The sequence below is a fragment of the Archocentrus centrarchus genome, chromosome 8, assembly GCF_007364275.1.
Source record: "Archocentrus centrarchus isolate MPI-CPG fArcCen1 chromosome 8, fArcCen1, whole genome shotgun sequence".
NCBI classification, from domain to species: Eukaryota; Metazoa; Chordata; class Actinopteri; order Cichliformes; family Cichlidae; genus Archocentrus; species Archocentrus centrarchus.
Window position 1 is genome coordinate 19744974 of NC_044353.1, and position 23590 is coordinate 19768563.

Consider the following 23590-nt stretch of genomic DNA (forward strand, 5'->3'; position numbering starts at 1 on the left):
TTCAGGGTCAAGTGGGGGCTGGAGCCTATCCCAGCTGACACAGGGCAAGAATATGATATATTTAATATGATATATGTATAGCAGGCAGCTCTGCATGTTTGAAGCCACAATGGAAAAGCCGCAAGGAGTGCCAGTGATCCAAGTGTTGTTTTTTTTTTTTTTTTTTTCAATTCTCGCAGCAAATATCATGTCTGAGTGTTGGGCCACTCACTTTTTTTAAAGTAACTTTTTTAAATAAAGCTTTTAGTTGTGATAATTGTGTATTCATATATTAAAATTAAATCCTTGTGAACTGAATGCATGCCTATGGCTTATTCCTTCTATTAAAGTGGTGTGTGTCGGGTACAGCGTCAGTTGGGTCGGTGGTGCATTGATTGCAAGGTGAGCATTCCGTGGGTCACATTAATAACAAAAATATGACCACATGCGTAACTACTGAATTAATTTTTATATAACTAAACAGTACTTTTTGGCAAATTCCAGCCTGGTCTTCCTTTTCATCTTGCAAATTAGTGGTTTCCATTTTATGGAGAAGCCTCTGTACTTCTGTGAACAGTAGATTGTGATACTTTCACTTCTGTCCTCTGGAGGTTGTTGCTGATTTTAGGATCTCCCCTGCCCCTGGGGTGTGCAGCACATCCCTTCAAGCAATCTGCAGGTCCAGACACAGCTTGGTGGACAGACCCAAAATCAATGGCTGTACGTGCATCAGAGCCATGCAGCCCTGCAGCACAGACTTTGTTCCTTTATTACACTGTAACAGTACCGCGTGTTTTGCTGCCCCAAGTCCGCTGCCTGGGAAGAATGCATACTTAATCTAAAGTTTTATGTGGTCAGAAAAAAAAACGGCAAGCTTGCACACTTTCGCACTGACCCTCATGCTAACCGTCTGACTGAATTTATGTTATTGGGACCCTGGTGGACCCTAGTGGACTCGTAGATGCCATCCATCTATTGTTCAGTCTTACTGGAGCCTTCACAGATATGCAAGTGCACGAATGCTGACTTTTGAACTGATTTGTTTTTAATGTTCCATTTTAACACGTCTTTATTTAGTCTATATCATGAACTGCAAATGATTTTATAAATGTGCTTAAACCATTTTGCCCCCCACAGTAATTCTTGTTTCTGGAGCTGAAAGGTAAGGTGCATAAGTACAAAAACAGAACTTTTATAAAATCACATTTCATGTCCTACTTGCTGAGTTTTCTAGCTACCTCTTTAAACTGTTACATTAATGAGAACAAAAGTGTATCTATCACAGCATTTCAATACACATGTTAAGGGTATAAGAGACATGAAACATTTGCAATATTTTGGGATTAATTTTATTTGACTGTTAATTTAAAATCCAAAGGGGGCCTGTGTTATAATTTCAAACTACACAAATCAATATTTTATAATGCTTTACTGTGTTCTGTTCACTTCAGGCTTGGCAAAAATCTCACAGACAGCCAGAGTTAACTAATAACCTGGAGTATGTTTGTATTAGTAGCGTTTCTTCTTTCTTAAACACAAACAAGTATGCAAAAGATTGAGAAAAACCTCTTTTATCATCAGTAATGTTGTCACTTGTCCTTTCATAGCTGAAAAACAATCTTGAAAGGATGAGCAAACCTATAAGCAGCTTTGTACCTGCCATTCAAAACATCATAGAAGCAAATTTACTATGAAATGGTGAATAGCAGATATGATTCAGCATCAGGGTTTGTTTTTTAAATAAATTATCACAATGAATTGCAACAGTTAAAAGTAATTCCTGAAATTAAGTTAACTTAAATAGTACCAACTTTAAATATTTTAACTTCGGTTCCTCGGTCATCCCATCTGACAGAGTATTTATAGCTGTACTTCCAAATGCTTGGCTGTTTTTGCTAAAAGCATTATTGCTGCCATCTCGCACCTAACTCTTTTCTGACTACTTTATAAGCACAATAAAGTTTGTTTTTGTTTTTTCCCCCAAAGTAGGACTCAGAGTCAAACAGAAAGATCCCTATTGAAAAAACTTTGGTTAAGAGCAGTATTCCCAGACTTATTGTGTAGACCATAACAGCTTTGTTTACGAGTCAAATGATACATCAAGCATTAAGCGTATATCTTTTTAAATTTTATTTAACAGAAATTCAAAGAACAAAATAGGCACAATATTAATATTTATTTTGTAGTATTATGTCTGATACATGTGACATATTCAGTAGGGGTGTATCCTCAGACTACTGACATTCTGCCATTTACACTTCGTCTGTGTTTCAAATACACAGTTCTAGGTTGTACAATACACCCTGTGTTCAGAAAGTGGTTTGAATAAACAGACTGCTTTTGCATGTGCAAAACTGCACACCCAAAGCAGATAGAATCATGCAAGAAGAGCACACCGTGTTCATCTAGATTAAAAATAAACCTTAAACCGTATACCAATCACAGGGTGTTTTTGTTTCTTGTGTTTTTTGTTTTTTTTAATCTCTCTCTGATCCCACTTTTGTAAATATTTTGCTTTCACTGGACCAGTGCTGAGTGAGAAAATCATGCAGTTAAAAACTGCAGCATGTACATATAATTGACAATAATAATCCCACCTGACACATGCTGTTCACAGAATTAGCTTTACACTGCAAGTGTCTTTTTTTGCTCAGTATGGACCTCAGTTTTCATCCTCCCCATTCAGAAATGACCACCATAAATAAATAAATACAAGAATCAAACAAGTGAAGTGTAAAACGCCCTCATTTCACATTTAAGATACTGACTACTTTACGTGCTTGACCCTGGTGAAAACTTCAAGTCAATGCGCATTTATTTTTTGTTTGTTTGTTTTTTGTTGTTGTTGTTGATTTGGTCTCAGAATCAGAGGTAGAAACAAAGTAACAAAGTACAAATACTTCATTACTGTACTTAAGTAGATTTTTCAGGTATCTGTACTTTACTATTTTTCTGCATACTTTTTACTTTTACTCCCTACATATTTACACAAATATTGGTACATTCTAATCCTTACATTTTCAACACAGGCTTGTTACTTTAGGTTTAACATCCGAGGGAAATGTTTTATTTCCAGTCACTGCGCCGTCAAACACTGAAACGATCTGAGCCTAAATGGAGGAATAATAACATATATGAGACAATTATGGCATACAAAGAGATTAAAGAGGCAAAATCATATAATTTATGTGTAATTTATAGTCAGGGGTTAAAGTGGACCGGACCGAGTGCAGATGTCCGTAAGTTGTGCTCGCAGTACTTCCAGCATCTTAGCTATCGCTACTGAAGAGGAGCGAAAATAAATGGAGTAACGTGTGCCAGATAATTTTAAATGCAACGTTTCTAAATGCTCAACAAATATCAGCAAATACAAAACGTGTCTGCAGTTTGTCACACAGTCTGTCTGCTAGCTAAAAGAACAGCTGCTGTATTTCAGGGAAAGAAAAGAATGAGCAATAACTTCACTCAGAGATGGAGACAGATGTAAGAAAGAGGACAGGAGAGGAAGAAGAGAGGTTAGATTTAAAGATAAAGACTGCAAAACAAATTGGGGTATGCTAACATTGTGTAATTCAAAGATTGCATGAAAATACTGCAGTTTAGTGCAAGATGAATGGGTCAGTTTGCTGTACTGTATTCACAATAAAACTCTGTGTTGGTGCACAGTGTCTGTGTTCATGCTCAGAGTTACAGGTTACAGAAAGTTTAGCAGAGATGAGTTTGAGTCATAGCTGCTGATGTTTAGATTAGTAGAAGCATCCATCAAAGATCTACTTTTACTTTGTTACTTTGAGAACATGTCAGAGCCTGAACTTTTTCACTTTTACTTGAGTAAAAAAGTTGAGCCAGTACTTTGACTTTTACCAGAGTATTTTTTTTAACACAAATACTTGTACTTCTACTCTGAGCAGAGGTGGTGTTTTTGCCATGACAACAAGGACATGACAACAAGAAGTATGAATGTCTTGTTGAAAAATAGAAACTGAAACTTTTACAAATAAATCCATGACCGTGCATTTATTTTTTCAAACACATAAAATACATCCCACCTTCTGATCATCACAAACTGAGACTGTAAAGACTGAGCCTTAGAACATGTCATTTCCATGTTGTTTTCATATCCAAATTCACATAATGCAAAGCTTCCTGGAAGGTACAAGATAATTTGCTTTCACTTTCACTAAATAAAGATATTTTTGTCATGTAATGCTGTGTGGCTGGTAGGAATGGATCCCAATGAAGGACTCCAGAAACATGACACTGAACTTAAATAACAGCTTTATTTGCTAAATCTTACTAATGAGAAGGCTGAACATAAGCTAGCTGGTTTATAGTCTAGCTGGTTTATGTAGGTCTGGCAGTGAGCCAGCTCTGCATAATCAAAGACTTAGGAAAAACAAAACTTGAAACCTGAAACTTCAAACACACGGTGCACAAAGGAGGAACTGATGATGAGGACGCAACAAAAGGACAAAAGCAAAATGCAGACCGTAAATACACAGAGGGATAATGAGAGCAGTGGAAACAGCTGGGTAAGAAACAACAAAGGAAGCACAACCAAACACAATGCACAAAGACAAGGACAAGCAAAATACAACACGAAGTAACAGGACATGGGAGACAACACACAGACCTGACTAGACATGGGGAAATATAGGGAAGCCTGAACACCTCAAAACTACATAGAAAACCAAATAAGGATATCAGGAAAATACAAAAGCATTGCCACTCAAGAAAATAATGAAACTTAGATGCCAAAATACAAAGTGAACATGCGTTGAAAAAGTCCAGCCTAAAACACTGAGTCCTAGACCCAGGACCAGGGCACTTTTGTTGTTTCAGTATTTGTATTATTATTTTATTTATAATACGTAACCAAACTGATGCCCTAAAATTCTCTACAAGTTGAAGTTCTTTAGAACTTTTATCTTTTTGGAAAAATTATTGCAAAACTAAGTTTTATTTGTCAAAAATACATTCAGATTGTTTTGTGTTGTTGGCTAATGTTGGAGTTTAAATCCACTCAATGAAACCATAGAAAGGTTGGAGGGCGACAGAAGTAGTCAGGTCTGAATTATTGATGAAAGAGCAAACCAACAAGAAGAATGTCTTTGTGAAAAACAAACTGAAAGTAAAAACTACGATCGTGTCATTTACATTGTTTTTACATACAAATCCATCCCATCCGAAGAGTCTAAAATCCTGCCCTCCGCTGTTGTGAGTCAAAACAAACCCCAACCCCGGCAGATGTTTTAGTTGATTTGAACATTGCTTGTCTCACAAAGATGTCACTGCCCAAATGTTAAATCACTGAGTTAGTTCATAAGTCCTATTGTCCATGGCCATAGTTTTTCTTTGACCTTTATACCATTTGATTTGAACCTGTCCAAGATTATTAGTAGATGCATCTATGGTGTGAAAGCTTGACACAATACAACACAAATAATAAACAAAAAGAAAAATAAATATGAACATGAATGCAAACAAAAATCACAAAGTTATTTCAACAATAAAACAAAACAAAAACCCCAGCAAAATTTCACTTTCCTGAAAGGACAGAGACAACATTTCTCATTTCTGAATTGACAGGACCTGGGGTCACACACACACACACACACACACACACACACACACACACACACACACACACACACACACACACACACACACAAGTGTGTTTTGCTATCTTTGTGGGGAATTTCCATTGACTTCCATTCATTTCTACAGCCTAAACCTTACCTTTACCCTTTTCCTAACCATCACCATCACATACCTAACCCTAACCCTAACCTAAACTCAATTCATACCTTAGCCCTAACTCTGACCCCTGACCCAAAAACAGGGTTTCCCCTTGTGGGGACAAGGTTCCAGTCCCCACAAGGAGCAATTGGTCCCCACAACGTAGTATATGTCAGGAAAATTGTCCCCACAAGGTATTATAAACATACGCACACACACACACACACACACACACACACACACACACACACACACACACACACACACACACACACACACACACACACACAAAGAGCACAAAAGATTCTGTGGCAGAAAAAGTGGAATCTGACCTGTGCATATACAGGGGCTGATGAGGGATTAATTCATTCATTCATTAATTTTTAGCTTTCTTCCCCAATCTGACACTTGAAAATAACTTGGTGGCTTTGATACATGTTTTTTGAGATTGGGATGTCTACATGACTTTGTGTCAGGTGTTTATGTGAGACTGACTCACATGTTCTGTTTTGTTACCTACACCAAGGATGTTGTGTTTTTAGGAGCGCTTGCATGTGTGTGTGTCTCATTCTGAGTGTAAACGTGACAGCTGGAAAGTTTTGAATGAATTCTGATAAAAGTTTGTTGGGGTATAGAGTGGGGTCATGTTAAGAATCGATTAAAATTGGGCTTGCATCCACCGAGGTCTTCATGGTCAATTTAATGATTTATTGGTCAAAAATTGGCAAAATGCCTTTTAAATTAGAAACTATGATTCTTAGTGTGATGTGTCTATCAAGAGGATGTGTAAGGTGAAGGTAACAGTGGTCCCTGTGGTAATCAGAACACTCGAGGCAGAGCTCCCAAACCGGGAGAGTGGTTCCAGCAGATTCCAGGAATAACATCTGAGATCTCTGTCTAGAAGAGCGTAATCCCAGGAACAGATCTCTTGATCTCAATCAGGCCACAGCTAAGTATTAAGAGTTCCAGAACAAAGGCCTGGCAGCATGCTGATTTGTATCATATGTTTTCCCTGAGCTAACAGTGCATCAGATGCAGTATTTGAGTAAGGGAGTCATGTAGCATATTGTGAAGACCTTCTCCACACCACCTGCCTTTTTGCGTGGCAGCTCTTTCTGCAGAGGAGGTGTCAATTTTCTATACTGACCTAGATACAATGGTTAAAATGTAAATTGTCATAGTGATTGTATATTTTACTAAAACTTCTTTTGTGCTGTTTCTTCTTCTTTTCTTTTTTTTTGTCAGGAGCAGGATTTTGAGTAATTTTGTGTTCCAAAAAAAAAAGAAAAAGTCAAAAACAAAGTTGTTCCCATCTCATATGTGAATATTTTCTCAAGCTTTATTGAACAGTATACTGTAATGAATTATAATGAATTCGTGTATACTTAGAATTAGCACAGCTTAAACAAAAGAAAACAAACAAAAATGTACTAAATAACTGAATGATGTTACTTTCCTGTTGGTTTGCACTGTTAAAAAAATCTCTGCTTTCATCCCAGGCATTGTAAACCTACTGAGTTTTCATGTAATGAAGTGTGCTATACAAATACAATTGCCATCCTAATGAGCCAAAATTACACTAATAAAAGCATTTAAAAATAATATTGAAAAAAAAAAAAGTGCATAGACTCCTAATGAAGAAATAAATAAATCCAACCCAACCCAAGACTTTTCCATTTTTCTCCTCCAGTATTTGTCTGCCTCATGATTCGAATCATTAAAATGTCTTATAGAAAAAGAAATCTACAGTTGCTTCACAAAATCAAGCTCCACCAAAACAACATTTAATGAGAGTCGTGACATTTTAATTACCCAGTTAGTGGTATTTCTTCTTCTGGGCTGCTTACAAGCTCATCATCGTGATTCTTCACCATCTGAAGCTTTGTTGAACCATCGGAAAAATGAAACACACACAATTGTTTTTGTCCTTACTGAGACAAAATAATTTATCAGCTAATTTTCAAATACTAAGGGTAGACAGATTTGGTTTACCTGGGAGTGAACACTCATCAGTCTTGAATGAAAGTTCAATGGATTCCTTCATGGTTTTCTCCAGAGTCTCCACGATGTTTTTCTAATCCAAAATTTTAATCATTTATCACAGAAAAATAAAATATTGAGTTCAAGTCAAACATGACTGAGTGTTCAGACGTGTATTTGAAGACCGGACAAAATATAATTAGAAACTTAGATTTTTTATATGCCTATTCAACTTAAACATAGCAAAAGTCTTCACGTGAATTCTGGCTGAAGAACATGCGTAATAAAATATGATCGTTATATTTCTTTATAAAATGTGACAAACCATCAAATTGTGCAGCTTCTCCAACATGGTATTTTTTGCCAGTTCAAACATGTCCTTCTTTGAGTGCACGTGTCTCTCAATAGTCTCTCTCATGTTTTTCAGTGTGTCCTTTCCTCTAAATGCTGCAGCCTCTGCAATAAGACATGAAAATCCTATCAGACTTTTTATGCAGAATTATGATGAATATAAATGTATTTTAGTGCCAAGTTGTGAATCTCTGTAGCCTTCTTCCATAATGTCTTCAATCTTCTCGGTCAGACTGCTGTAGACTTTTTTCTTCTCTTTCTGGATGATTCTGTTGAGTTTTCCCTTAATTTTTTCTTCCTTAGAGGCAAAACGTGAAATATGAACATTGCTTTAAATTACATGGTTATACAACCAAGTTTTCAGTTATTTATTTACTGCTAGTGGACTATAGAGAATCGCTATAAATAACTATAACTAATGAAGAAATTTGAAAAAATATGAGCTGCTGCTTAAGCCTTTTAGGTTTCTGCGTGTTCATTTATCGAACAGGAATGACACAAAACAACAGAATAAGGAGTCCAATTATTACATTTAATTAGCCATTTGTCACAGTTTACAGATTAATCTGGGTCAGAACTGTACGCCATGCCCAGTAGGGTACCGGATATGACATGAAGAACTCACACACTCTTCTTCAGCTCACAGTTTCATATAGACACAGCTTTATCAGTTTTGATTACATCATATACAAAACAAGAAATGTGGAAAACAGAGAATTTCCTCGGAGACCTCGGAGTCTCCATTTCTATCATTGTGTAGTCTCCATGAGTGGCTGACCGTTGCCCAGACAGAGAGTGAGAACACCAAGTTCCCGATGACACCAAACATTATGAGCTTCTGTGCCATTAATCAGTGATGTTTATTTTCTCGTCTAAGACAGACTTCTCAGGCAAATAAATGTGTGACTAATAAAATCAAATTTATATCATGATTATATATATTTAAAGCTTCATAAAAACTCATTTCCTTCACTAACAGATATAGAACAATAAACAAATTAAGACTCTAAACAAATAAACTAAGAAACATCATGAAACAGAACCATAAGATTGAAAACACAAAACGCTGGGCATAAGGTCCAGAACCATGACAGCATTATGGAGGTTCTAACATGATACCATATTTTTAATATGATTATCAACACAAAATAGTGTTTAAATAGCAGAGCAGTGCCCTCCTTTCCAAACTACATTCAGGTGCTTAAAAAAAACATCATCGCAAGTTTTATTATATGCAGCCACATGCTGGTCATGTACTGATACAGAAAAAAGGAGTAAAATGATGCTGTGTTGTGTAATGAACACTTTATTTTTAATTAATATTCAATGATATGTTTAATTCTTAAAAATACTGATAAAAATATAAAGTACAAGAGTGGGAGTCCTCTGATACATGGATGAACCACTAAGGAGTTCTGCTGCCCGCCCTCCCACAACACATAAGAAGCTTGACCACAACAGATAAGACGTAGCTGTTTGACTTGTGGCTGAATTATGCTATATAGCTAATAAAATCATTGACCATGAAAAGCAAAAAGAAACTAAAAATCTTTTGTCTAAATTGTTGCTCACTCGAGGTTTGTGTGAACTCTTTAACATGCTCAAATGTTGAATTGCAACATAAAATGATTGTGGTTCACTTGCTTTCTTTTTCTCCCTGCTGTATTTATGTTTATTTAAATAAAACACACAAAAAGGACTGAATGAAAACAATGTATTGCCACATAAAATATTTGTTTGTAAACAGATGACAGAAATAAGATGATTTTCAGGTCCAAAGAGGAACTGTTTTTTCTTTACTTTTGAGCTCTAATCAAAAACATTCTAAAGTACTTACATTTGACTTTAAATCCATTCTTTAAAAAAAAAAAAATCCATGACAAAAAATGTGCAAGAGCTTTTTTTTTTTTTTTTGGCACTGATAATATTCATGTAAAGTCCAAGCAATGATGTCTGTGCCCCAACTGAGAGGTCTAAAGATGTTTCTCATGCATTTACTGACACTAAACCCATGAAAAATGCAGCAAGTGAGAAATGTTGTTTCTACTAAGTTGACTTCAGTACTTTGATTTTGTTTTATTTTTTTACTGGGTGTGAATCTGAGGGTGAATAGATGTCTGTCTCTCTGTGTTGGCCCTGTGATGGACTGGTGACCTGTTCAGAGTGTACCCCGTCTCTCACCCTATGACGATAGGCTCCAGCATCCCTGAATTGGATGGCCAGTTAAGAAGATGGATGGATGGATAAATATGTATCATTTGCCTTTTTTAATGCATGGAGCAAACACAAACAAACACACAAACTATCAACAGGGTACCATGCAGTATTTGATTCCTACATAGGTCTGTTATCTGTCTCTCACAAGTAAATGCTTAAATTGACTTAAAGAAGAACTAAATAGAAGAACTTTATTTGCTACACTTTGTTTTGGAGGAGAAAAGGTCAAAACCAGAAGCAAAGAAATTGCAGGGGTTTTTTTTCCAAAGTTTTTTCCACAAAGTCAAAGTTTTTCAAACTGTTGCAACATCTCCCTCTGTATAACTTGTGAATCAATGTATTGACAACTCATCTAGGAAGTCACAAAAGAACCCAGAACAACATCTAAAGAACTGCAGGCCTCACTCGCCTCAGTTAAGATCAGAGTTCAAGATTCAACAACAAGAAAGAGGACTGGGCAAAAATGGCATCCATGGGAGAGTTCCAAGGAGAACTGCTGACCAAAAAGCACACAAAGGTTCGTCTCACATCTGCCAAAAAACATCTTGATAATCACGAAGACTTTAGAGAAAATATTCTGTGGACTGATAAGACAAAAGTTTAACATTTTGGAACTTTCGAGTCCCGTTACATCTGCATAAAACTAACAACAGTCAAACATGGTGGTGGTATTGTGAGTAGTGGTAGTCTGAGGCTGTTTTGCTGCTTCAGGACAACTTTCTGTAATTGATGGAACCATGAATTCTGCTCTCTACCAGAAAATTCTGAAGGAGAATATCCAGCCATCAGTTCATATCCTGAAATTCAAGTGCACCTGGGTTATGCAGCAGGGGAAAGACCCAAAACACACCTCTGAATGGCTCAGAAAAACAAAACGAGAGTTTTGGAGTGCTCTAGTAGGAAGGGGACAAATATCTTTTTACAGCACTGTAGATTATTACAATTGTCATACTGAATAATATTAGGACTTGAAGTCTCTCGCATATATTTGTTTTTGTCTCCCTCCATCTCAATTTCATGTGTGCAGGGTTTGAAAAAACAAATTTCTATCTTAAAACTACAATACATGTTCTTTTACCCAAGTTTTTTTGAACAGCATACAAAATCAGATTTATGCATACATTTAGAATCAGTGCAGATTAGTAACAGCAGATAACAAAATGATATAGTAGCTGAAGTGGAAGCTGACAGTTGTTTGCTACAAGTTAATTACTCACATGATACACACTGAAAGGGCTGTATTGCAGTAAAGAAATATTTGTATTATAAACTAAAAAATAGTACATATCATTCTTGCTCTATACAAGTTGCAAGGTTGAATCAACATATCTATAAAATGAAGCTTCTTGCCCAACAAAGCGAGATTAAACAAATCTGATAAAAATGTACTATAAGCAGAATAAAATAATAAAAATCACAAAGTTATGGATATCATAGTGATCTTTTAGCTTAGACCCCTAAAATGAAAACCAGTAACATTCCTGGTTTAAATCAACCAGGGACGTAGGTGTTGTATTTCTTCCCCCTCTCTATCTCTCTGATTTCATGTCAGGTCTATAACTAATTAAAAATGTATTATGAACACAAAACAAGAAAAAAAATCACCTAAATGTTTTTGGATACAATAATGGCCTTTTAGTTTAGACCTTTATGATTAAAACCTTAGCATTGCTGGTTTGAATTACTATCTAAAATCTATATAAAACTCAAAAGTACACATCAACACAACATTCAAAGAGAGCAGAGAAAACAACTTGAGAAAAATGCCTGATGATATCAGGAGACCTCATGTCTTTAATCAGCGCTCCCTCCAGGATGTTCAGTGGGTGATCAGGTCTCTGCTGTTTCTCCCTGCAGGGCAAATCTGAAACATCCAGCAGAGAGAAACAGAAAGGGTGTAATAAACAGTAAAATCATCATGACCTGAAAATTTGCTTAAAACATGTTTGGAAAGCTGCTCACACTATAACAAAAAAAACCAAAACTTATCATTCAACTAAAGTCAGTTTTTAAGGGCAGCTTCACTTAAACGACTCTGTGTTTACACCATAGATACAGAGCAGCTGCTCTGTATCTATGGTGTATATAGATGTATCTATCTATCTATTATTATCACACATCATAAATTGTCATAGCACTGTTCACATTATCCAGCACAAAAGCATTTCTTCAGTTTTACCCAGTTACTGTCGCAAAATTTGAAGTTCAAGATGATATATCTTCACCCTCTTCAGCTCTTCTGAAACATCTAAAAATAAATACATAATAACAAAGCACTTTAATTCATTACATATTTATTATTATTGATATATGTACAGGATTCCTAGTGCTCAATATAAATTATTTACTTTAATATGTTCTGTTTACCTGGGAGTGAGGCGTTATTATTATTCTTGAGTGACAATTCAATGGCTTCCTTCATGGTGTTCTTCAGTTCGTCCAGGACGATTCCCTAATTGAACATCGTAACCTTTATTACTTTTAGCAGAGACCAATACTGAGGTAAAAAGAATAACTGGACATCAGAAATTATTGGGCAGATGTTTTGAACCAGGGCTGTTAAAGTGTGGCCAGTGGCAGTTATATGCTGACCTCTTCAATTTAAAATCTTCTGGTCAACTTATGATAGCAGACTAAACCTTTGCAGCACTGACAAATACAGCTGGAGTCAAGAAATGTGATAACCGCCTCACTAATGTTTGAAAAAGGGATGATATATTCCCCTTGTTTACAGGCTGCTCAGACTGGGCAAAGTACTAATGCCTTGATATGAACTGTGGAACGGGGGGGGTATATTTAAAATGTGACAAACCTTCAATTCATTCAACTGCTCCAACATGGCATTTTTTGCCTTCTCATACATTTGATTATTTGAGCGTACATGTCTCCTGATAGTCTCCTTCATTTTTTTCAGTGAGTCCTTTTTATTAAATCTTGCTGCTTCTACAAAAGAGACAACAGTTTGTAAAAATCACTATGCACACTCAAGGTGAATATAAATGTTTATTATAGTGACAGGCTGACCTCCTTTCTTACCTTCATAGCATCCTGTCATGTTTTCCTTGATTGTTTCTGTCAGACTGTTGTAGACTTGTTTCTTCTTCTCTCGGATGGTTTTACTGAGTTTTGCCTTAATATTTTCTTCCTTAGAAACAGGAAATATGGATGAACATTATTTCAAAAAACATCAAGGGAATAAAATTAAGGGTATTTTTTCAGTATTTAGGTTAATCTGTTGATCATTTGAACAGCAGAGCATCGTTGTTTACCTCCATCTTGACATATGTCAGCAGCAGTTCCAAATCTGGGAACTTGTCAATTAAGGAATCGGTGTCAAGGGAAAACACACTGATGACTCCATTGAATGGACCATATTTTACTTTGTCTCTGAAACATGTTAAAGCATTTCATAATGATGATATTGACAAGTTTATTTTTAAATGATGTAATTTGCCTGTATACTGTATTACATTTTTGTGTAATTAGTAAAGTAGTAAAGTAATTTGTTTCCACTCCATAGGTAGAAAATGGACAAACAAAAAGTTTAAAGCCCATATTAGGTCACTTTTTTCCTTCTTTTTTTTTTTTTATTGTATTTGTATTGTAAACACCAGATAAATGGACAAAGACTTTGAGGAAAAACAAAATGTATTAAAGACAGGACAAATAAGAATAATTTTATTTAAATGTGTTTGTATGCAGTGAATATTTACCTGTGTGTGACTGCCTGCTTGAGTCCCACAGGGTCTGACCAGGGGGCACACCTGAGGGCAGAGAAAACAAGGGGAAAGTGAAAAAAAAAAGTGGCAAAATAATCATACTGCTGTTATTCTGACCACCCTCGCCACCCTCATCACAACTACAAATGATGGTCATGGACCAGCCAGGAAAAGTACTGCGCCAGAAACAGCCAATGGCAGTGAAGAGGGCACAGGGTGCTGTATGGGTTTTAGAACAGCAAGTGGCTTTAGCCATGCAACTTGAATAATATTTTTATAAATTTTCTTTGTATTAAGGATAAATTATCATCACAGTGGGTACAAATCTGGCACCCAATTTAAATCATATTTTGTATTGCTGTCTGTGTTGTGTAGAGATTTTCCTTTGTTCAATTTGGGTGCTTTTTGAGTCTTTTACAGATCACTGTAGGAGAAGGGTGCCTCAGTGGGTTTGAACCCTTTGGGTTCAGGATTAGGGGTTAAAGTTTAATAAACTGGCCGGTTCATTAGGGGTTGATAGACAGATGTTTTTGGCTTTGTTACAGCAGTGAAACAGGATGACCCAGTGTTACCCACCACCCTGCCAGCCCCTCAAAGTTCTGTTACCATTAGTAGCCATTAATAGCTATCATCACCTATTTGATTGCTTTAAAAAATTAGTTAAGAATAAGAATAAATATATGGGATTCTTACGGGAAGGTTTTGCTGAATTGTTTGTCAATGCTGTCAGTCAGGAGTTTAGCCAAGTCCTTGTTGAAGTTTATTTGTTGCCCTTTTATTGTTTTGTGATCACCACCTTTCCCAACTACAGCCTTTAGTGTCTTGTGAAAAGCGCTGCCCTTCTGTTTCTGAAACAAAAAAGAAAACACATTTCTGAACACATGACCATATGAAATATAAAATCAATAATGTAATATTTAAAAACGTACATCTAATAACTTCTTCAGTGTTTTTTCATCTTCCTTTTTGGATTTTTCAACCCCTTTGCTAAGACTTTTTTCAAAAGCTCTGTAGGCCTCTTCTATTCCTTTTTTCACTTGGTCAAGTTTGCAGCTCAGGTTTTTCTCAAGTTTTGCACGCACACTTTCTTTCTTATCAGCCTGAAATATAAAAATGCATTAATGAAAACAATGAAATTATAAATGCCAAGAACTGATGGAAAATGTTCCGTAAGCTGAAAAAGTTTTTGGACCAATTACTGTAGATTTTTTTTTTAAAGATACTTATTTGCTTCTTTAATCTTTATCTATTCTTTTGACAGTTAATATGAAGGAAGAATTGTGTTACTTACCATTTGTGTACATTTGGTCCCTTGAATCAGAGACAGAATCCCGCGAGCTCCAGACACATATTTTAATGCCTCCCAGTAAGGGTCACTGAGATTTTGCAGAAAATTTTGAAGTTCGGGTATTTCTAGTGAGAATTGAGTAATGCATTTTTAATTTAAATCCAAATAGTCACTGTTGTATGTAATTAAACTAAACTAAAACAGCATCATTTGGTATCTATTTTCTGTTGGATACAACACGTTCATATCAGGAAACTTGACCTACCAGTTTCTTCTAGATTCAGATGCTTTCTTTTCAAGAATTCTTTGGAGCTCACTGTGAACACTTCGAAATTGTAATTGTTGAAGTATTTCTGGGGAAAATGGAATATATTTTAAAGCATCCTTGCTATTGTCAAGAGTCTTTGTGCCACATTTTCATTCAGGCTAAAAAACTCACCTTAATCGTGCTTTGGTCGTTGAACTTTTTTTGTACTTCGTCTTTGGCTCGTTTGTTTCTTTCAACTATAAGTTTATAGACATCAGCTGCTGGACTATAAGAATACATATGTGTTATCCAGTGTTTAATGTACTGAGAGAAATGCAGGCATGTTCTAGTTCCCTCAGTGAGCCAGACAGTCTGTTGTGTATCTCTGTCTCTCTGGACCAAATTCCCTCTGCAATCCCTTCTCAGGAAGATTTTTTCTAGGAAATATTCCCCTGCCTGTCACACTCCCCACTGCCTCCACCATTGCTAACTAAATTCCCTTTCTGCCAATGAATTCTCCATTCATTATCCAGTTCACCTTCTTCAAAATACTTGTGTCTGACTCAGAGTCTGTTCTGTATTAATCTTCATGTTTTTCAGATCTTTATGGAATGACCCAGTAACTGGATACCACATGCACCACTGTCTAATTTGATGTTTTTAAATTTTTTTTATTTAAACTCTTGCCATCTTAATTTACTTACAGATCATCTGAATTCCCAGTATCATCAGTCTTGGTGCAGATGAAGTGAATGCGCTGACATTCACCACCATGTCCAATCAACCCACTGACACTTTTCAGGATCTCCCAAGCTGCTCCTTTTGATGCTGCTCTCTTAATCTCAGCCACAATCCACACAGTGGAACATTCACCAGCAATCTGAAATTGGATATTGGCCATGTTAATATTTAATCAACAATCATCAATTCTTCAAAAAAAGATGTTACCCTTACCCTTTTCCACATTTCATCTCTGCTCTTATTACAGTCACCATTTCCAGGAAGGTCCACAAGTGTAACATGCTGGAGAAGACGATTGTTTGGCACTTTGACAGTCACACACTTAACGAGTGGCCAATACCACCTCTTCACTTTTACAGTGCTGTCCTGAGAAGGTAAAGAGCCATTTCTTGTGTACTGGATAAGTTGTTCAGATAACTCCTTAGCCTGCAATAAATAAAAAAAGTAAGACCAAGCAAAACAATTTGCAGTTTTTCATTCATATGCTTGCTAGAAATGCCTTCTTGAGAGAAAGAGAAAGAGAGAGAGAATAAAAAATGCTTGACAAATTGTTTTGCTTTGATGCTTCATTTAAACTCTGTAGCACTCTGGGTTTCACCATTATCAACAATGGATCTGCAAATATAAGCGTATTTAGGAGGACATGTGTGAATAAAAAGTATTACAACAGTTAGCTTCTATAGGCCTCAGTTTTCAACAAAAGGACTGACACAACTGCAGCAGTGAAGATGATGCTGTCACAGTTTAACGTGGAGCCGGAGTCTGTCTACACAAACATGGCAAAGAGGTGGAGCTGTTACTGAGAGGGTGAGCTCAGGTACAAAAAAAAAAGAAAAATTTTTTCTAGCGTTCCAAACAGCAGCGCTTGTTCCTGTAATCCCCATTAAAACCTTTGCTGGGACCAAGCTGGAGGGAGACTTTCATCAAACTACCTGATCAACATGCTCCAACATGAAGAAAAGAGAACTTAGTAACTGCTCAGAACTCTTCAGAAGTTAAAGCATGCAGATTAACTGTTAACTTAGTCTAATATGATGTTTAAATCAGGCAGTTTACTGAAGGCTAAGGGCAGCCGTCCTACTTTGTATGGCAGCAATAACTGCAGCAAACGCGGTGAGGCTAAAGAGGGGGCATGGGGTGTATGAGACCACATTTATTTCAAGGGTTTAGAAACATTATTTTTCAGATTCAGATTAATAAAAAATAACATATTAATTCATTAAATTGTATAAATATTTAAAAATATAAAACTAAAAGTCTTTTTCTCCACAGGCCAGTAAAAATAAACGTGAGCCAGTAAAACTGAGCCACCGACTTGGGGCTGTTGAGTTGGACCCAACCAGTTGTATGAACCACTGATCAGCTGCCTTGTTTTTATACATCATCTGTGAAATTCTTTACATTGAACATTTATGTTTGACTGTATTTAGAGGCCACATTTTCAGGTAGGCTGTGATTTACAAAAAAGATCATTGTGTGTATATGTGCTCATGGTTGGTTATATCATCTGTTTTTTGGCCAACATTATTTTAAGCTTTTTGTGCACATACACTTTTAGTATGGATCCCACACACAGTTTTATACATGATACACTGAGATTTATAACAAAAAATTTTATTTCCTTAAACAGTTTGAATCCAAACATCCTTTTGGGACATCAGCTAGATCTGTTCATGTACAAATCTGTCACAGCTTTGACTAAAATGAATTCTGTTTATGGTGAACGATGTTTTTAAAAATTTAAAGGAGAGAATTAATTTGACATAGGTCTGCAGCACTGAGCACAGATGCACTCTGGTGGCTGTAGTTCAGGAGGTAGAGCAGGTCACCGACTAACCGGAAGGTTGGCAGTTTGATTCCTGGCTGCTCCAGGCTGCATGCCAAAGTATCCTTGGGCGTGTGAATGTTAGACAGTAAAAGCACTTAGCTGAGTTTCATATGGAAGTGCTTGTGTAAATGCAAATGTGTTGTATGAGTGCTCAGAGTAGAAAAGCGCTATATAAGAAGTAGTCCATTTACTCTACTTATGTAGAAAGTCCTCACACAGTGTTTTCAGGTTTTTGCTGAATTAGTCTTAAACTAAATCAGTCTCTATGTTAATCATGAAAAATATTTCAAAGCAACTCACTTTGTCAGACTGGTAAGCATGCTTTATACACTGCTCAAAAAAATAAAGTGAACACTTAAACAACACAATATAACTCCAAGTAAATCAAACTTCTGTGAAATCAAACTGTCCACTTAGGAAGCAACACTGATTGACAATCAGTTTCACATGCTGTTGTGCAAATGGAATAGACAACAGGTGGAAATTATTGGCAATTAGCAAGACACACTCAATGAAGGAGTGGTTCTGCAGGCGGGGACCACAGACCACTTCTCAGTACCTATGCTTTCTGGCTGATGTTTTGGTCACTTTTGAGTGTTGGTGGTGCTTTCACTCGTCAAGTCAAGTCAAGTTTATTTATAAAGCACATTTAAAACAACGACGTTGACCAAAGTGCTGTACAAGATCTGTAACCCCAAGGACTATACTAAATAAAAATAAAAATATATAAATAAATAAATAAAATAATAAAATAAAAATAAATAAATAAAAACATTAAGAACAATAAATAACATAAGAAAATTAAAAATTAAAACGTTTAAAACAAGTACCATAAAATACCATAAAACAATCATCTAAAAGGAGGTAGCACTGCAGCCAAATGCCAAGGAAAAGAAATGTGTTTTTAATAGAGATTTAAATGTGTGTATCGTCTGAGCTGTGCGGATATGGAGAGGTAGATCGTTCCATAGCTTTGGTGCTGCTGCTGCAAAAGCTCGATCACCTCTCTGTTTTAGTCTAGTTTTAGGCCTCTGTAAGAGCAGCTGGTTCGATGACCTCAGAGCTCTTACAGGGGTGTGACAGTGAAGCAGCTCAGACAGATACAAAGGTGCCAGTCCGTTTAAGGCTTTAAAAGTAAGCAATAAAATCTTAAAATCGATTCTAAAACGGACAGGGAGCCAGTGAAGGGATGACAGGACTGGGGTAATGTGTTCATGCTTTTTTAAACCGGTTAAAAGACGAGCTGCCGCATTCTGGACTACCTGCAGGCCGCGCACAGATGATTGATCTATGCCAAAGTACAGAGAATTACAGTAGTCCAGGCGGGAAGTAATAAAAGCATGAATAACTTTTTCCAGGTCCTGCTGCGGGAGATAAGGTTTTACCTTGGCAATGACTCTGAGTTGGTAAAAACTGATTTTGGTAACAGCACTTACTTGCTTCTCCATTTTAAAACTACTATCTAAAATGACACCCAGATTTTTCACAGCATCACGACAGTGAGGGGCCAAATGACTCGGAGTGCCAGAGGAGTAGCTTGAGGGGTCAAATTTACCAAAGCATATGACCTCGGTTTTGCTTTCATTAAGATTTAGGAAATTGTTTCTCATCCAGGACTTGATGTCACTTAGACAGTTCAGCAGGGGTTCCCATGGATCTCTGCTGTTCAGTTTGATGGGCATATACACCTGGATGTCGTCAGCAAAACAGTGGAAACAAATATTATGTTTCCTAAAAATCGACCCTAGAGGCAACATATACAATGAGAAAAGAATTGGGCCCAGAATGGACCCCTGAGGCACTCCACAAGAAAGCTTTGCTGTGGTAGAAAAACAGTTTCCTAGATGGACAGAGAAACTTCTATCAGTAAGATAAGATCTGAACCAAGTCAGAACCGTGCCTTTAATGCCAATTTCATGTTCTAGGCGGGATAGAAGGATCTCGTGGTCCACAGTGTCAAAGGCAGCTGACAGATCTAGAAGTACTAAAACTGCAGGACTACCAGAGTCCACAGTTAAAAGCAGATCGTTAAAAACTCTTAAAAGAGCCGTCTCTGTGCTGTGACGCATTCTAAAACCTGACTGAAACTTTTCCCACATTCCATGTTCACTTAAAAATGCTTGAAGTTGCTTAAAAACAACTTTTTCAAGAACCTTGGATAAAAATGGTAATTTAGAAATTGGTCTGTAATTTCAAAGAACATCAGGGTCAAGGTTCTTCTTCTTGATTAGAGGCTGTACAACTGCATGTTTAAAGGCAGCTGGAACACAACCAGATGCAAGCGCACTGTTAATCAGAGCGAGGATAGTTGGTCCCACTGAATCAAAAGCCTCTTTAAAAAGGCGAGACGGAACACAGTCTGTGGGAGAGTTTACAGGTCTCATATTGTGAATCACCTCCTTTAGTGTGGAGAGTGTGACAGGCTCAAACTGCTCAAAGACAGCTCTGCTGGGAGGAGGTGCAGATGAGTCTGTTTCAGCCTGAGGTGATGAAGGCCTGAGGGCAGAAATTTTTTCCACAAAAAATTTCTTAAAGTTTTCGCACAGTGCAGGACAGACCTTGGCTTGGTTTACATTACAGCGAGGATCAGCGAGTGAATTAAAAACACTAAAAAGAAAATGAGGCCTGTGACTGTTACTTGAAACAATGTTAGAGAAATAAGCAGACTTTGCATATTTTACTGCTTTCTGGTATTTCAATAAACAGTTACGCAGGATCTCTAAGGAGACATGGAGCTTATCCTTTTTCCACCTTCTCTCAGCGCGTCTGCACTCACGTCTGAGAGCGCGGGTTGTCTCATCCAGCCAGGGCTGGGAGGAAGGTTTGGTGCGTTTGGTTGTAAAAGGGGCAATACAGTCCAGTACAGCAGTACAAGTAGATATAAAAGAGTTAGTGAAGTCCTCTGTATTCAGGCTCAAGCAAAAATCCAAATTGCTTAAGTCAGAGTTTTTAAAAGCAGCTGCAAAATCAGCAGCGCATGAAGAGTTAACCAAGCGCACACGACGTGTAGAGGATACTCTATTTATCCCAGAGCTGGGGAGCGCTGCTGTAAATAAAACAGGAAAATGGTCCGATATACCACAGTCACGTATCCCTGTGATGCAGACTCTAAGTCCATAAGACAGCACCAGATCCAGTGTGTGACCTTTTTCATGAGTGGGACCACACACGAGTTGTGTTAAGTTAAAAGAGTCAATAAGCGAGGCAAATTCTTTAACCAGTGGACCACTCTCACAACACACATGAATATTAAAGTCGCCAACAATTAAAATACGGTCATATTTTAGTATGAGACCCGTCAGCAAGTCAGCAAAGTCACCGATGAAGTCCTTCGTGCACTTCGGTGGTCGGTAAATCACCGCGCAGAGCACCGAGGGGGAAGAGTTTATCTCCAACAGCTGCAGTTCAAAGCTGGCGTACAGGTCTGCCGAGACCTGACGACAGCGAAAACTGCATTTAAATATTGAAGCAAGTCCTCCACCTTTTCCAGAGATCCGCGGGGAGCTGAAGAAAGAACAGCCGGGAGGTAAAAGTTCGGAAAAAAGTGCAGACTCACCAGCATGAAGCCACGTCTCAGTCACAAACATAAAATCCAACTGCTGTGCGATGAAAAAGTCATTGAGAAGGAAAGTTTTGTTGGCTAACGATCTAGCATTTAGTAGGGCCATTCGGATGACCAGATCCTTGTTAGCTGAGGCCGGGGCCCGCTTCAACAGGCGAAGGTTAGCATGGTTTACGCCGCCTCCACGATCCCGCATCCTGCGCCAGGACGAGGGACGCCGAGTCTCCAGGATGACAGGTGGGACAATCGGCCTGATCCAGCGACGCCCGAAATCCACAGGCAGCCCAACAGCCTTGAGGCGGCAAAGACCACCATCCAGGGGGTAATGAACAGACAAACCTAGGAGTCTCAGGTAAGTTTTGACCCGCACCGCGATACCTCCCCGCTTTCCGCGTCTCCTCTGGCGTTTGTTGGGGACCGGAGCACTGGGCAGCCGGCGCAAATTCTCAGGTACATCCGATAGGTGTGGAGGAAAAATCGTTGAGTTTTTCTTTACAGTATATGCTGGTACCAAAACAAACTGGAGGTTTAGAAGTGTCTGCCGATCATAGGTGATCAAAGCGGAGACATCTGGGCAGATGACTACCAGGAACAGAGCGACAGCAAACAATACACAGAACAGCTGACGGCAGGCCGTACACAGTGGCGCCATCTTGGAAAACACTCCTGCCTAAGCCAGGAGAAGGTATCGGAGATTTGGAAAATCTCCTGAAGCTCGTGGTAGCATGAGACGGACTCTACAACCCACACAAGTGGCTCAGGTAGTGCAGCTCATCCAGGATGGCACATCAATGCGAGCTGTGGCAAGAAGGTTTGCTGTGTCTGTCAGCGTAGTGTCCAGAGGCTGGAGGCACTACCAGGAGACAGGCCAGTACACTAGCAGACGTGGAGGAGGCCGTAGGAGGGCAACAACCCAGCAGCAGGACCGCTACCTCCGCCTTTGTGCAAGGAGGAACAGGAGGAGCACTGCCAGAGTCCTGCCAAATGACCTCCAGCAGGCCACAAATGTGCATGTGTCTGCACAAACGGTTAGAAACCGACTCCATGAGGATGGTATGAGGGCCCGACGTTCACAGATGGGGGTTGTGCTCACAGCCCAACACCGTGCAGGATGCTTGGCATTTGCCAGAGAACACCAGGATTGGCAAATTGGCCACTGGCGCCCTGTGCTCTTCACAGATGAAAGCAGGTTCACACTGAGCACATGACAGAGTCTGGAGACGCCGTGGAGAGCGATCTGCTGCCTGCAACATCCTTCGGCATGACCGGTTTGGCAGTGGGTCAGTAATGGTGTGTGGTGGCATCTCTTTGGAGGGCCACATGGCCCTCCATGTGCTCGCCAGAGGTAGCATGACTGCCATTAGGTACCGAGATGAGATCCTCAGACCCCTTGTGAAACCATATGCTGGTGCGGTTGGCCCTGGGTTCCTCCTAATGCAGGACAATGCTAGACCTCATGTGGCTGGAGTGTGTCAGCAGTTCCTGCAAGATGAAGACATTGAAACTATGGACTGGCCCGCCCATTCCCCAGACCTGAATCCGATTGAGCACATCTGGGACATCATGTCTCGCTCCATCCACCAACGTCATGTTGCACCACAGACTGTCCAGGAGTTGGCGGATGCTTTAGTCCAGGTCTGGGAGGAGAACCCTCAGGAGACCATCCGCCACCTCATCAGGAGCATGCCCAGGCATTGTAGGGAGGTCATACAGGCACGTGGAGGCCACACACAATACTGAGCCTCATTTTGACTTGTTTTAAGGCAGGGCTCTTCAACTCCAAGCCTTGAGAGCCCCTGTCCTGCAGGTTTTAGATGTGTCCCTGATCCAACACACCTGAATCAAATGGCTGAATTACCTCCTCAGTATGCAGTCAAGTTCTCCAGAGTCCTGCTAATGACTTCTATATTTGACTCAGGTGTGTTGAAGCAGAGACACA

General features: G+C 38.5%; 1 protein-coding gene across 1 annotated transcript in view; it reads right to left on the reverse strand.

The window, feature by feature from the left end:
* Positions 1-8560: 8560 nt before the first annotated feature.
* Positions 8561-23590, reverse strand: part of LOC115784625 (nuclear GTPase SLIP-GC-like) — a 29177-nt gene continuing 14147 nt past the window's right edge. Inside the window, exons 8-21 of the mRNA XM_030735926.1 lie at positions 16475-16687; positions 16225-16400; positions 15713-15806; positions 15539-15626; positions 15277-15398; positions 14915-15085; positions 14679-14833; positions 13980-14030; positions 13536-13653; positions 13303-13411; positions 13079-13209; positions 12634-12718; positions 12446-12514; positions 8561-12130 (exon numbers count right to left, since the gene is read on the reverse strand). Coding sequence (XP_030591786.1) covers positions 12450-12514; positions 12634-12718; positions 13079-13209; positions 13303-13411; positions 13536-13653; positions 13980-14030; positions 14679-14833; positions 14915-15085; positions 15277-15398; positions 15539-15626; positions 15713-15806; positions 16225-16400; positions 16475-16687 — 1578 coding nt within the window. The 3' untranslated portion in view covers positions 8561-12130; positions 12446-12449. The remainder of the gene's footprint in view (positions 12131-12445; positions 12515-12633; positions 12719-13078; positions 13210-13302; positions 13412-13535; positions 13654-13979; positions 14031-14678; positions 14834-14914; positions 15086-15276; positions 15399-15538; positions 15627-15712; positions 15807-16224; positions 16401-16474; positions 16688-23590) is intronic.